Raw genomic sequence first — 16,281 nt, forward strand, 5'->3', positions numbered from 1 at the left:
GGTCCTTTTCCACCTGGCCGCTTTTCAGCCATCGTGTGCCAACCCCGTGGTGCTGTTGCGACCCAAATGCGGGACCCGGATGTTCCGGCCGAGGACCACAGGCAAGGAAAGGAAGAGCCACGGGGTTTGCGGGAAGAACCAGCGCGGCTCTTCTGACCGAGCGGCCGCGCGGAGATCGCCGTCCCCCGCAGGGCTGGCGGAACCCTGGGAACGGCCTCGGTCGCCAGCCGGAGCCCGTTCGCCGCGGCCTTCCGCCGTTACCCCGGCAACGGTGCCGCCGGCGCAGCGCGGAGCCCGGGCCCGGCCGCAGGATGGTGAGGGGCGATGGGGTGGTGAGGGATCGCAGGATAGTGAGGTGCGGTGGGGCGGTGAGGGATCGCAGGATAGTGAGGGGCGATGGGGTGGTGAGGGGTCGCAGGATGGTGAGGGGCGGTGGGGCAGTGAGGGATCGCAGGATAGTGAGGGGCGATGGGGTGGTGAGGGATCGCAGGATGGTGAGGGGCGGTGGGGTGGTGAGGGGTCGCAGGATGGTGAGGGGCGGTGGGGCGGTGAGGGATCGCAGGATGGTGAGGGGCGGTGAGGGATCGCAGGATGGTGAGGGGCGCCGGGACGGGGCACGTGGCGGGGGAAGCCTCCCCCCTAGGGAAGGCCCGCTCTGAGCCGGCTCCTCTTTGCTCTCTGCCCAGATGCTCTCGCGGGCCAAGCCGGCCGTGGGGGGTACCCCGCCGCCGGGAGACAGGCGGAGGAAGAAAGGGAAGGAGGTGCCACAGTTGGAAGAACTCTTGGCCCAGAGGGACTTCACCGGCGCGATCGCCTTGCTAGAGGTGATGGGCTCCCCTCGGGAGAACTGCCAGCCCTGTGCCCGCAGGGCTGCGGGGCGAGAGCACCCCTTCCCCTCTCTGACCCTCTCGCCCCCTTGGGGCCCTGCAGCGGCATCTGTTGCTCCCCGCTTCACAGAGCCGGGCTTGGCCTGTGCGGGCTGCCTGCTGCTGCCCTCCAAAATGTGAAAGCAGCTTCACCCCAGTAACAGCCGCAGCTGTCAAACCATCCGCGATATATGATAGCCTCGTGTTGCTTTGATTATCTATGGGGCTTTAGAAACTGTGGAAACTGACAAAATTCTTATATTCTTTGTTATCTACAAAGTTTAAGCAGCACGTGGGTGAGGAGGAGGAGGATGGCAACCTTTGGATCGGATACTGCGCATTTCATTTGGGCGACTACAAGAGAGCTCTGGAGGTAAGGTGGGGAAATCCTGCTTCCCGAGTTTGGAAATTGGCTTGTTGTGATAAAGCAATGAAAACAGGAGGAAGATAGTCTGTAATAGGGAACAGACCTGCTAGCCAGTTAAGGTACAAATGTACAGTAATAAGGCAGATGCTGTGGGAAGCAGTTTGGACTGGGGAAAAAATGGTATTTTGCCTATGAAAATAAAACTTTTTGAATGTTAGGTACTGACCTATTTGATACTAGGCTCAGTAGCTTAATTTGTTCTGTTGAATGTCATAATTAATGTCGTAAATCCATCATTTCCTTTCTGCAGCTAGGTTTCCACAGTTTTGTTTTTCTGTCTGCATTGTATAGCTTATCTGTGATAGGTATGAAAAAATTCTTTCTTTGGAGGTTGATTCCCCCTTACCATTTAATGTACTTTATTGTTCTTCTTTGCATTTTCTTATATTAGGTAATTCAATTAAATGAGGTGGTCTTTTTTTCTGAAAGCTTTACGTCACTAAAATACATGTTAATTGTTCAAATATGTACATTTTAATGTTTGCCTCTTAGAGTTCTGTTGTGTTCCTTCACTGTGAAGTGTGACTGAAGTATAGCTGTTTTTGCAGTCTTTGAACTTGCTTTCACCAGAATTAATATTAGAAACAGTTGTTAATTTAAAGTATTAACAAAAGACAGTAAAAAGAAAATAGATTATAGAACAATGATGATATTTTTCTCTTTTAGATAAATGGTCACAAGATGCATACATGAAAACTCTAAAGCTTCTAAGTAAGAAAGGCACAAGGCATTCTGCTCTTTAAAAAAATAAAGAAAATAAACATCTGTTGGAGATATTAGAAATGCTCAGTGAATCAAATTGACAGTGTGCACAGTAGAGAATGTAGAATAGTAGTACAGGCAATCATGGTAAATTATTATTCATGTTTAGACTTGTGGAATTTAAATATTATAAATAGAACAATCAGTTGCTCTAGTTAATGTACATCCAGGCATTAGGTGTTAATAGGGAGCGAAAGTTTAAAAAAAAGAAAAATAACTTGCAATTTCTTTGAAATAGTAAATAATTTGAAAGTAAATTTGAAATAATTTTGCTTTTTTAAATACCCAGTGGATGCTTTTATAGCCAGAATAAATTTTGTATGTTTCCTTCAACGAAAAGGCAACTGCCTTTTTTTTTTCGCTTACCCAATTAGTTTTTGCATGTGGTGTTTGATTCACCACTAGGTGATGCTCTTGATTCAGGCTTTTAAAAACTGCAACATAGTTGTGTTTTCCCCATTTTTCTGCCCAAGAAGGGACAATAAAAGGTTCATATGAGCGATTTGTTTGTGTATGTTCTAAGTGAGAGATCACAGGGCTTGTCTTTCCAGATTTAATACTTTTTTTTGCACAGTGATAAGTCCTGATAGCTTTGTTGTTTTGTGGTGACATGTGGGAAATGAGCCTGTGCATCTCAACCTATTTTCTTCGGGGACAGAGCACTCTAGTTTTAATTTCTACGTCTGTAGGTCTCATTGCACCATGGAGACTGAACTGCCTTTCAGTTATCAACTTCCATGTTGATGTGTAAAATGGTGTTACCTCATCTGCTATTTTACAGAGGTGTTGTTACTGTGTTCTCAAGGACAAATTCCTTGATAATATATACCCTTGAGATCTTGGAGCAATCTTTGGGGAGTGGTAAAAGCACTGTAAATAAAATACTATGGGTCAAGGATTCTGCAGAATTCTCCAGAATGACATTGCACACTATCTAACTGATTCACACTCCTGTGTGTTCCTGCAAGTGGCAACACATAGTCTGTGTCACTATATGCACAGTTCATGGTTTGCATTCCATGTATCTGATGAGGGTCTTCAGAAATCACACTGTTCAATGTTTTTAATAATGATTATACTTTCATAGTGAGCCAAGCGTGTTGGTTGCATAGCAACTTTTGCAGAAGCTTGGGAATTGCGGCGAGGTGGCCAGCATGCACCACTGGGAGAAACGGGGAAGAAGTAAAAAACACACAGATGTCCAGCTCCAGGAATATCTTCAGAGAGAATGACAGCAAAATCACTGTTACATTCAATTGAGAGAATTCACATTCTCTTATCACAGGCATACTAACAACAGTTAGGTATCCTCTAGGTAGAGCACTGACCTTGGCCTCACTAGGGTCACACTTGCCCCTTCTTAACAGCAGATGCCTTTCTCAAAGGTTATGCCACTGACACTGGTCTGGTGGGATCATCCTTACTGCTGTACCGCAGTTTACAAATGGTATTGCTATGGGCTTGACTCTTCCAGCAGTTATGGTGCAGTTCTTCCTTGGGGACTGACTAGTTTCCTTCATGGACAAACTTATTTTTACTGAGTAGCTTCCTGGTATCATATGGCAACCAGAGTTTCCCTACTATATGGTGATGTCGAATTAGTTTTCTGGAATCTTCCACATCTAGTGTCCATAATGGGGGAAAACCCATCTGTCTGTCTGCAGCAGCTGCCGCTTGTTCATGGCTCTAATCCTAAATCTTCTGAAAAATTTCCCAGTGTCATCCAAGTACCTGAACTAGAACATCAGGCGAATTATTCTGTTTCTAAGCTGCCTGATCTATAAATTGGATCAGCTGGGCCTTAAGAAAGCGAGGCTTTGTTATTTTTATATTTATTTATTTATTTATTTATTTATTTATTTATTTATTTATTTATTTATTTATTTTTAATTTACAAGACAAATTGGCGCAGGCAGGTGTACTTCTTGGTTGGATTCAAGAGCAAATTTCACACTTTCAGTCTATACCCTCTGCTTCTAGGGACACAGGATGCTGGCATATGCTGTCATGGTGCAGCTGCTGGACGTGGTAATGCTATTTTGGCTCATGAACTGCACACATGAGAGCAAAGAATGATCCCTGGGCCTGAGCCTTCAATGCATTGTTTTTGTAAGAATCCTACAACCTACATACAGCCAGCAATAGTCTCTCCAATCCGTTACCTCCCTCTGGCAGAGAAGTAGGAACCATTCCACCACTTCACTGAACAGGAACTCCTGCCAGCTTGGCTCAGGATAATTTTAATCAAATGGTAAATCATGGAAGGACCAGGGCTGTACTCAGGTAATTGTTCATCCATGAGTAGTATCTGGTCATGCTTGAATAATTCTGTGGGAAGTGTGAGAATACAGGTGCACTCCAGTTCCTGATAGCTGAAGGTAAAAAGTGAAAAGTGGAGTTCTCTAGGCCTCTCTATCACAACTGTAGCCTGGTTACAGTAAGTATCTCATTTGAACACCTGTGGAGCAGCCATATATGTTGGCTTGTTTATTAGCTCTTTGGCTCCTTGGAGAATCCAGACAAGTAATAAGGGCATTGAGTTGGCCCTCCTCATCATCAGTACATGTCCATAGTTGTAGGCAATCAACCTAGCAGCCTGCTTTTGAGGAAAATTGTGTGTGTGTCTAGTGATAGAGGCATGAGGAGGAGGAGAGTAAAATAGCAAGAAGTTGTTAATGCTGGATGGCAAAAGTTTAGAACAGGTTTGAGAGTATTTTGTTTGGGTTGGTTTGTTTGGAAAGGAGTGAGGAAAGTTCTTTTGAAGTAGAGAGTCTGATGACTTTGAGAGACTGATGTTGAAATGAGTTTCAGTGAGAAAAGGGGCAACAGCACATAGTCTGGACACATGGCCCAGAGCTACAGGATAAGGAGCACTAATAGTCCTAATTTTTATTTACTATTTCCATAGATTCACATTAATACTACTAGAACACTCTTTATGTATTGTTTGCTTTGAATAGCCAAGCCAGAACATGACTTGTGTTTATGCACTTTGTCTTTCTAATTAATCTACCTGAAGCCCTAGCTGAAGGAGACCTTTGGGTGCATTTAATCTGAATGAATTTTGAAAGATTCCAAATGGTCCTAATAAATAAAAGTGGCCTATGTCTCAGAGCACCATGACAGGCCTACATCAAGATTAAACTGGCCTCAGTAGGAAAGGTTGGCCTCAATATAAATGTTTTATTTTTTAAATGCTAATAATAATTATTTTTATATTATATTTATATTTATTTATTGTAAATGTTGTTGAACAGCTGAAGTCTGAAGTCTCTGAAGTACTAGCAAAACTGAGCTGGCTTTTAAGGATGCTCCTTACCAGTATCTGCTCTGTTTGGGAGTGCAGTTTACTTTTACTTGACAGCAAAAAAATTCTTTATGCTTGCAAACTCTAAACTTTATTGTTGTCAGCATGTTTGTGTTCTTGGGATTTGTTGTCCCTTGGGCATGGCTTATTTTATCTTGTACTGTATGTATATGTGTGTTCTTTTCTCCAGAGGTAAGAAGTCTTCCACTCAAGAGTGGCTCAATCTAATGAACTCTCCATAGGTAGAGGGGACCTCCAATTCATGTTTCGAGAATGAGTACAGAGTCAGCAAGGGGTTGTTTTCCTGGAAGGGACGAGTGGCTTGCAGTGATCGGAGTACATGGATAACATTCCTTTAGCAGGTCTTGTGAGAACCTCATGTGACCCTGCCTGCTTTGCCTTATACTGCTATCTCCATGGCTGGATGAAGAGCAGGAGCACCTGTAGCAGGCACTTCCATTGGGATGGTCTTTCCAAGGAATTTATCAGAACTGTGACACAGGAAAAAAATGGGATTGAGATATTTCCCTGCGACTGTTTTTAGTACCTGTTGTTACTGTGAGAAAAGATGTTTGTCTTCAGGAGTATAATTGTCTGGTGGCTGCAAGTGGTATTTTTGTTTAAAAAAAGTAGATTGAAAGATTGATCTGTTAAGTTTTTGCTGTTTCATAAATAACAAGAAATGAAGCAGTCTATGTGGCAGAATTAAAGGATATGTAATGAATGAGGATGTGTAAGAAATACCAGAATATGCTATCTAGTGCCTTTCTATAGCTGTTGGCTGTAAATCTTCTTAAAATGGGTAAAGTTAGGAACAGGTATATTTACTACAAATTACTAATCTTTATCTATAAGGAAATCTTGAATTTGCCCAATACCAACATATAAGCTTGTCTTTTAATGCAGTGATCTCCAAACAATTTTGCTGTACCCCTATTAGTAAAACATTTTAAAGTACACACTCCCAGTGTATATACACACATTTATACATTATAAATTATATACATGTACCACTGTACTAACATGTAATTATAAAACCTACACAAAAATAGGAACTAAAAAAAGGATGTGATGAGATTAAACACTATTTGAAAATACTTATTTTAGTTATTAATAATAACAGAAAAATTTCTTACTGCACTTGATGTTATTATATTGCATAATCTCAGGCTTAACACGCACTTCCACAAGTTTAATATACACTAAGACACTACTTACAAATTTACAAAAACACCTTTAACACTTCTTCCAGTAAGTATTCACGAAGAGATTTCTCTGGTGTTCATGGCTCCCAGGCTTTTACTGGAGGAGAACTGAGGAATGCAAGAGAAGTTGGTTATAGAGATGCCTTTATAACTTATATATTGAAGTTTATATATGTAAATAATATTTTATAATAATGTATTCATAATATAAATATGTTTCATATATCTGTGATTTCAGTATTGACAGAAATTGTGCTCACACATGATGATTTATGGCACTGCTTGTCCCTGTGGTCTGTTATATTGCTGTGCACAAAAAAGACTTAGGGACATAGTTTAAAACATAATAGTTTTGTTGTAAGGACTGCAGTGAGCTTCAGAATAAAGTGATCAGTCTCAGTAATTTAATGATCCATTGTAAAATCATGGAAGAAGGAATGATATTTAATACAAGTATGTGCTATTAGTCAACCCTCTCTTCTGTTACAGGAATATGAGGCCTTAACCAGGCAACCAACTTGCAGTCCAGATGTTTGGGTGAACCTTGCCTGTACATACTTTTTTCTGGGGATGTACACGCAAGCAGAACAAGCAGCTTTGAAAGGTGAGATATATGGCTCTGTTGGAAAAGACTACTTATTGATTTGAACACTTGAAGTCATTTCCAGACAAAGTATGCAATAAAGGATACTTCTGAGAAATATTTTGGGGTCGGGGTTTTGTTTGGGGGTTAGTTAATTTTAACTTTCATTTAGTAGGAGAATTATGATGCAGTTTCTTTCCTAAAAATACCTTAGGCATGTGGAGCAGCTGGAACTGAAAGAAGCATCTGGAAGCTAATTTATCTTACTAATTTCTAAATACAGAACCCAGCATATACCAAGCAGCAGCAGCAAAAGGTTACTTTTCTTTTGACTGATCCTGTGTCTCTGAGCCAGTGCAGATGAAGCAAATTAGGCCAGTGGAATTATTAAAAAAAATAAGCATCTGAGAGAATTCAGCATTCTCCCTGATGAAGACAAGAACTCTGTTTAGGTGTTTTGAGCGACTTAGTAGGTGGTCTCATTGCCTTGTAAGTCAGATGTTAGGTATCTGATTCTTCAAGGCATGGAGTTCAGTAGCCATATTATTACAGTTCTACTTTACTCTTAACATGCATGGGATCATTTAAAGAGGAGGAGTGGAAATTAGATTCCAGGGCAATTTTTACTGCCTAAAAATGTTTCTGTAGTTTAATTTTGTTGCCCATCACTTTTTATGTATCTTAGTGATTTATATTGTTTTCTATAACCATAGTATCTCAGTGCTTTTTAAGTACAATTAATAGTAGCGTTATCTCACTCAATTTCTGACTGTTGCCTTCTTAGGATAAAACTCTTATTGAAGGATGAGTTTGCTCCTTTATTTCATTAGTCTTATTGTCTTGGGCTGAAAATAGAGTAGGAAGAAAATAATGGTGTGCTTTCTTCTGATGTGAAGGAGTGCCTTCCAAAAGGACAGCTTTGTAGCATTTTTAAAAAATAATTAGTTCTCATATCTCTTTAAAATCCCTCAGAAAGATCATGCTGAGCTTGAATCCCACAACTGGAAATGGTTTTTTTTTATTTTCAATTGTAAAAAAATCTCATGCAGAGCTTTGTGATTTGTATTGTTCAGGATGTGTGTAAATTTCTAATGTTCACAAATAATTTACTCTTTAATGTACCACAAATTTGAACTTTGGAGTTTGCAACTTAGGACTTGAAGTGAATCTAAAAATAAGTGGGTGATAGAGCTTTGAGGTGTTACTGTGACCTAAAGCATGGAGAAAGCAAGCAGCTGCATCCTGTACCAGTTGGAGCCATTGTCATCAGCTTCACATCTTGTGAGTAATCCGTTCTAGAGATGTCACATACACAGATGGGCATGCACATTTATTAACTGTGAGCTGGAGAGGAGGGAAGGTTAATGTTTGCCATGCCCCTTCGGATTAGTTAGTAGAATGGTGAGTGGCAGAGGAAGGGGTGAAGTTAAGTTACTCGGGTACTGGAAGCAAGGGTAGGAATATTAAGAAAGCAAAAGTGAGAGGGAACGTAGCTGATGGAGCGAACAGAACATAACTGAGTGGTCATATTAGTTGAGTCCTGGTTAGTTCAGTTCATGATTTTACATAATTGTTTAAGAAGGAGAGCATGCCAGTTTTTATAATGAGATGCTAAACCTTTCTTGTGAGTACAGTAATCCTGGTGATTTCTGGCTACTTTAAGCTTGGTGGGGAAGCAGTCACAGCTGAGGATTTAAAACACTTGTCCTTTCCCCACTGAAATCTTCCAAGTGTGGTGTATTCCCTTTTCAATCTTTCTTATATCTTTCTTATATTCTTTTTATTTTTGTTTAAGTCAGATCCTCTTTTAAGTTTTCTTTAACAACTTAGGATTGCATCAGTGGTGGCTGTTTGCAATATAGTATTGACAGCTGAGGCCATGTCATCTTGTGCTCTCTTCCATGGTTTTGCAAAGATCTTGAAGATGCAAAATACTTCATTTGAACAGGTAGTCTTTAGAAGAACACCATTTATCCAGTACTGCCTTGAATACCGCTGAAAAACATTACAGGTAGTGTTAATATTAGGCTTCTTACCATTGCTATTTTGGGATTATTTTGCCTGAATTCTTGTATAGTGCATGCTGTTTATTGCTGCAGTTATGCTAAACCCCTGAAGGTAGCATACTGCTAAAATAAATTAAGGAGAACTAATTTAGTTTCAGCTGTAATTCTAGATTTCTACAGTGACAGAATATCTGTGTGAAAGGGAACATAAATACCAGGTAGATTTCTGGAATAGGTTTTCCACACAAACAGGTAAATTTCTTGAAATCAAATCAAGTTCTTTCTTCCCATATACTGTTGCTGTTGCTTAAGGAAATTATTGTTAACCATCATTCCATTAATGAGGAAAAATTTGCAGGATACTTAAAATTTAGGAAACTATCATTAAAAGCCATGTGGTAATTAATGTATTCATACAGATACATAGTCCATAATCTCTTGTGGAGCAAGTTTTTATAACAGATGTGAATTGATCTCTTAGCTCGTTGTTATTTGATTCAAACTTCATGGAATAGAGGGGATGGGGAAGTCATTGAGGACAGCCAGCACAGCTTCACTGAGGGCAAGTCCTGCCTGACCAGCTTAGTGGCTTTCTATGATGGCCATCAGTGGCCAAGGGAAGGGCATCTGTCTGGACTTCTGTAAAGCTTTTTATATGGTTCCCCACAACATTCTTCTCTCTAAATGGTATAGATATGGATTTGATGGGTAAACTGTTAGGTGGATTAGGAATTGGTGAGTCAGTCAGGTCCAGAGGGTAATGATCAATGGCTCAGAGTCCTAACAGGCATCAGTGAGCAGTGGTGTCCCTCATCAGTCCCTTTTAGGACCAATGTTATCTAATATCTTCATTAATGACCCAAGCAAAGGAATCAAGTGCACCCTCAGAAAGTTTGCAGATAACACCAAGCTGAGTGGTGGGGTTCACACATTTGACAGGTGGGATGCCAACTGGAGGGATCTGGACAGGCTTGAGAGGTGGATCTGCAAGAATCTCAAGAAATTCAAGACAACCAAGTGGGGATGCACAGGTTGGGAGCAGCCCTGCCAAGAAGGATTTGGGAGTGCAGGTGGACAAGGGGCTGGACACAGCCCAGCAATGTGCACTCAGCCCAGGTCAGTTGTATCCTGGGTTGTATTCAAAGCAGTGTGGGCAGCAGGGCCAGGGAGGGGATTCTGCCTCTCTGCTCTTCTCTGGTGAGACCCCACCTGCAGTGCTGCATCCAGCTCTGGGGACCTCAGCACAGGAAGGTCATGGACCTGCTGAAGCAAGTCCAGAGGAAGCCACCAAAAGATGAGAGGGATAGAGACCTTTCCTATAAGGAAAGGCAAAGAGAATTGGATTTTTCAGCTTGGAGAACAGAAGGCTTCAGGGACACCTCACTGAGGCTTTCCAGTACCTAGACAAGGCTTATAAGAGAGTGGAACAGGGACCATTAACACAGGCATATAGTGATAGGACAGGGAGGAATGGTTTTTAACTGAAAGAGAGTAGGTTTAGATTAGATACAAGGAAGAAATTCTTTACTGTGAGAGTGGTGAGGGCTTGCCCAGAGAAATTCCATCCCTGGAAGTGTTCAAAGCCTGGCTAGTGGAAGGTGTTCATGGCTATGGCAGGGGGGTTGGAATTAGATAGCTTTAAAGTCCCTTCTAATCTAAGCCATTCTGTGATTCACTGATTCTCTCAGGAAAGAGTAAGTCTGAATATCAAAAGTCATATAAAAATAATTACTGCAAATATAAGCTAAGAACTAGAGAAGAAGGCAATAAAGAAAAATCCCTCTTTGAAGGTTTTTCATTATAATTGTATTTTACCTCCTCTAGGCTTTCTTCCAAATTTCTTTCAGATATTTCTGGCTTCTCCTTTACCCCTGCTGTTCACTCACATTGCAGTTACTAATGTTCCTGGTTCTGAGGTGAAGACAGAGTTACTTCCAAGTCAGCTACTGTTGTTTTGTTGTCATCCCATAGTGAAGCTGTCAAGTGATGCTTTGCTGACTCCTTTTGCGTCTGTGTTCTCACACATTGGCTGAACATATGTTTTCTGTGCTGTGGGTAGCCAATCTTGTCTTGAATGAGGCTTAAACTATTGATCTTGATTTAGTATATAATAATAAAAACAACAAATTAATATTTTTTTATTATAAAAACTAGTACTTTCATGTTGCATTCACAGTTCCTGTGCCTTACAAAGGCCAAAGAACAGAAGCTCAGCCTGGCACACTTGGACTGTGATCCTGGCAACTGAATCCAAGTGTTTAGAAGCCTGCATAGTGCTCTCAGAAGCTGTTGGCTTGCATTAAGAAAGAAACTAAGAACTAAAGCATAAGAACTAAAATTGTTCTTTTTAACCACAAAATGTGCACATTAGTGGGGCAGCAGTTAAGTTTGTTATGAAAAACAGTCTTTTTAGGATAAATGGAATCTTAGAATTAAATTTAAGATTCATGCACAGACAGGGTTGTATTACTGAACCATTCATTAAAGCTGGGGTTTTTTTCATCCCTTCCAATTTTTGATGGGAAAAGCTTTGTAATTACTTTGCTTCTTCGCATCTCTGCATGTGTCAGAGCTGAATGTGGTTTAACTGAACAGAGAACTCATTTTACAGGCTATATTGAAAGGAGCAATATCGTACAAAAGCAGACCAGAGATGAGTTAGTAATAATAGTGACATTTTCCAAACTGGTTTTGCTTATTCATGAAATAATGTTTTTCAGGTGTGAAATAGTCGTCACCAGTGAAAATGTTCAGTTACAAGCAGGCACAGAACAGTTACTGGGTTTTCCTTTTCTTAGGATTGCACGTTCACCTGCATGATTTTATCTGCCTTGTTGCTTGTACTTTTTTGGTGCATTTTAGCTGAGGTTTTGAACCAGCCTTTTCATATATGGAACTTTCAAGGCACACAAGGGAAAATATCACATGTTTAAACTCTAAAAGCCATTAACCTTATTTTCTTGTTTTGTTTTTTTAAGCTACAGCCCAGGAGTAATTAATTTGATGATCTTTAATTTAATGTGCTTAGTATGACTGAAATTAAATGTGTGTGTATTGAAGTAACTGTGCATAGCTGAACTGCCATTTGAGTTTTGTGAGAACGGGAAAATTTCAGTGAATATCCTCTATAAATTTCATTCAAGAAAATTCTGAACAGTTACACTGTTCAAATGGTGTAAAAGTGTAAACCTCACTGCTGCACTATGGTTTTTTTGGAACATTTTCCCCATTCCCTTTCATTTTCCCTTTCACTAGTGAAACTTTGGTTTTGAGGCACAGAGGGCTTCATTCAGCTACTGTATTCAGATGAGCAGAGTGTTGTTTCTCAGGGATAAGGAGAATAAGGTTTCCTCTGGTCATATTTTCTACTGTCAGGATGGAGGCTTCTAAGCCCTGCTCTGTTCCTACCAGCTCCTGTTAGGTGTGTTTAATGTGTGTTCTATGCCTGTTGATGTGTGAAGGGCTCTATAGAATATGAATTATTTGGATTTGTTATGAGATATATCCTGTCCTGAGCTACTTCAGTGCTTGACTACAAGGCCAGTACTAGACCTGGAGCAGGGTCCAGTTTGTTGCCATGCAGCATTGTCATTCATCATGTACATTATGTTCCCAAGAATCCCAAGACTACTTAGAACTGTTAAAAAAAAAATAGTCATTGTCTTGAAAAAGTAGAAGATTGTGGTTCTTTGTAGCATTAATAGATCAGTGACAATGAAATTCAGTAGCAGCAGAGAATAATAAAAGAACAAATTAATGTCCCTTAAAAAATCATCTCTGATGAAGCAGTTGTATCACTTCCTGCTCCAGTGATTGACAACATCTTTATCCAATATTTGTGACCCCCTTCTTTCTGAAACCTGACCTTGTTCATATGTTTCATTGTCTTCCTCAAAGAATGCATTTGGCACCAAGAGAAAAGAAACTGCTGATATTGAATGTTTCTGTATTTCTGCTTACTATATTGACAGGGCTATATTTAAGCAACTTATTTTAAAGAATATCAGATAGCTAGTGTCATGTAATATCTTATGAAGCAGGACACATTTCCACCCTTCATATATCTATGCACACCATCAAAACTCAGATTTAATTTTTCACCTGTTTTTGGGTGTTAAATAATGTGACTTAACCCCCCCAGCTTTTGCCAAGAAGTAAATAATAATTTCAATGTCTGATCAGATGCCAGGTTTGCAAGGGCAGCCTGCACTTTCTGGTTGACCAGTAAAACAAAAATTCCTTGGTTTAGATTCTTGGCAGTATTGCTTCACAGTGAAAATAATGCTAAAACACACTCAAAAGGGAAAAAAAAAAGAAGACCTACTCAAAAAAGGAACACTGGTGTCTTTACCCATAGTACTGTGATTATACAGTATGTTATTTCCAGTATAAATCGCACAATCTGTCCTGCTTGTATTTTTGGAGTCTTTGATGACCAAATGTTTTGAATTGTGAAGGATGGTTGTGGTTGAAGTTTCTCACAAAAGCACATGTAAAGTCCATATGCAGTGCTTCTAAACTTTGATATTAAAACCTATCAATTAGTCCTGGGGAACATGTAGAGGGAAGAGCATGCATTTAAATTAAGGTAGTCTCACTTTCTAAGTCAGTGGATGAAATATCCATGCTATCGTGTCTGTTATACTACTAGAGCTGCCTATGCAATATTTATTGAAGATCAGAAACTTTCTGTGCTTTAATAAATAGCCTAATTCTCACCTATATCCTAGGCTGAAGACCATTTAGCTTCTTAACCTGATGCTCTGTTAGAATTATCTTACGAGATGTTGTGGTCTTGTGAGAGTGTTTTCATACCACCTTTATATTTTGGAGTTCTAGTAGTTCTTTAAAGGTACAATGCATTGTACTCATTTTTCTAGGAACATGGTTAACTAACACACCTTGCTAAGGAAAAAAGGGAAGACATAGTTGCTGTATTTATTAGAAGTAGGTGGGCAGCCTTGTGCTGCCAATCTGATCAGGATGGCCTGGGTTTTGGCGTTGTCCACTGTGTCACAAAGTTTACTTATTATGTGAAGAAAGAGTATGAAACCTGAAAATCTCTCCCTGAATTGCTTAAAAAAAAATTCCATCTTCAGGGGGTGATGGGGAGGAGGGATTGGTGGTTTGAGCCCTCTTTTATGGTTTAGGATGTCAGAAGAATTACAGCCTTGTGTTACAGGCTATTGCTGTGCTAACTCTGCACTTTTGTGGGCTTATAAACACAGTAAGTAATTCTGCTTTTTGTAAAGATTCCATGTACACCCCTTCTGTGGAACGTGGTTTACCAGCTGGTTGGTCTGAGCAAGAATGAGAGTGCTCATTAGGCCAGGAAAAGTACAGAAAACAAGGGAAGACTTTTTGGAAGATTGCTTGCAAAATAAATGAATAGCTTTGTTTGACGAGGACATTTGTCACTCTTGGTGAAGCAAAAGGCTCTAGTAACTTAAAATTTTGCGGTTTACAATTTGTGTCATATGGAGTGAATTCTATGGAATTCCTAATCCTGCTAGAGCAAGAAATTTCATTAACTTTACTGGCTCTAGTAGGAAGATCTCTGCCTTAAATCTCTTGCCATGTCTTAGTTTGAATCTTATCTGCTCTGGCTGTAGAATTCTTTTGTGTGTCTTTCGTTCCTAAGGACAGAAGAAATATTAGAAGTATAATGTAATGTGCAGGCCTAACAAAATGGTAGCAGCACTAGTTTTTTCAATACACTAGAAGTTGTTGAGATTCCTGGAATTATAAATCAAAACTTACTTCAAATGTGACAACATCACAGAAGGAGCCTTGAGTTTATCTGTTGCTACTTTTTATTTTGCAAAGGTGCTATGCCTATGTGTCACCAAAAAAAACCACCAAAAAACCAGTGAATTATTGAGAAATCACTGCAGGAAAATGATAAAACAATTCATAGACGTTTTAAGGCTCATGGAAAGTAGAGGCCAATGAAAAATTATTTTCAACAGGGATTTAAAAAAAAACAGTCAGGGAATGAAGATAGGAATACCTCTAAACCAGTCTCAAATTGGTAGAACCTCCCCCAAGGTATGACCTGCAAAGGGCTCTCAGTGAAGAACTGTACTTGGGATAGTTGATGAAAGAATAGGGGTGCATTCATGTCTATTGAGAAAAAAAAAATTAAATATATAAAGAGATACCTTGTGAGTAATTAATGACAATAATGCTTACTGAATTTCCCTTTCAGCACCTAAGAGTGGTCTCCAGAACCGTTTACTCTTTCACCTGGCACATAAGGTATGATGTATTTTCTTCACTCCTGCTTTGTTTGTTTTCTTTTCATTTTGGTAGTGTATAATTTATGCTGGCAACCTGGCAGAATAATTAAAATGCCTGTGGTGGCAGAAGAACAAACATTTTTCATAACCACCTTATGGTATTAAAATGTGGAGCAAGCAAGTATGAAAACATGATCCCAGAATAGATTCTCTCAGCATGTTTCTTAGGAAAGTATTACCAATACACTTTACATAAGTCATACAATAGGAATGTAATGGTATTTTTGATCATGAGGAGCACAAAACCTTAATAGAATCAGAAATGTAGAAGCCACTATTTTACGTTTTTTTTCCTAAATGTACCAAGTTTTCCTAACTTGTAGTTCTCTCATACATAGCAATTTGACCAAAATGGTGTATATGCTATTACTGATTCTTTTAAGTAGTTCAGTATCCATGAAATCATATTGTTAATAGCATGAAATTTAATTTAATTTCAACAACAATTAAGTGCTTATTTCACTTACCACACATAGCTGTCTTCCCTTAAATTAGGTTTTGTACCATCCTATACAAAATACTTGCGAAGCATTCTGCTACTAAAGACACTGACTTAAAAGGAAGTATGAATCCTGAATATTAGCTTTGAAGTCAGATTCTCTTTACTTAAATATCTGTTAGTTTTAAGGGAGAAATCCTAAAGCATTTTTACAGTGGCATTGGCACTTACAGATGTCTGTGATGGACTAGGAAATATGCAATTTCTCTTTATCTAGTTGGTCTCTGGAAATAACGAGTTTTATCATTGCCTTTAGTTCTGTTAAGCAACTTATCTTTTAACTTTGTGATTGGCTCAAAGAGAGAGGAGAAGGATTTGAAGAAAAAC

General features: G+C 39.5%; 1 protein-coding gene across 5 annotated transcripts in view; it reads left to right on the top strand.

The window, feature by feature from the left end:
- TTC26 (tetratricopeptide repeat domain 26) overlaps positions 1–16,281 on the top strand; it is a 57,388-nt gene continuing 41,107 nt past the window's right edge. For 4 of the 5 annotated variants that reach the window (XR_004417640.1, XM_033057265.1, XM_033057264.1 and 1 more), the window contains exons 1-5: positions 1–314; positions 687–824; positions 1,147–1,239; positions 7,057–7,171; positions 15,365–15,414. Coding sequence is in view for 3 of the 5 variants with exons in the window: in XM_033057265.1 (XP_032913156.1) it covers positions 312–314; positions 687–824; positions 1,147–1,239; positions 7,057–7,171; positions 15,365–15,414 (399 nt within the window). In the remaining 2 variants the exon portion in view is untranslated. Of the gene's footprint in view, positions 315–686; positions 825–1,146; positions 1,240–7,056; positions 7,172–15,364; positions 15,415–16,281 lie in introns of those variants that run through there. The other variant, XM_033057267.1, reaches the window with a different exon arrangement.

Source organism: Catharus ustulatus, chromosome 4 (assembly GCF_009819885.2).
Source record: "Catharus ustulatus isolate bCatUst1 chromosome 4, bCatUst1.pri.v2, whole genome shotgun sequence".
NCBI classification, from domain to species: Eukaryota; Metazoa; Chordata; class Aves; order Passeriformes; family Turdidae; genus Catharus; species Catharus ustulatus.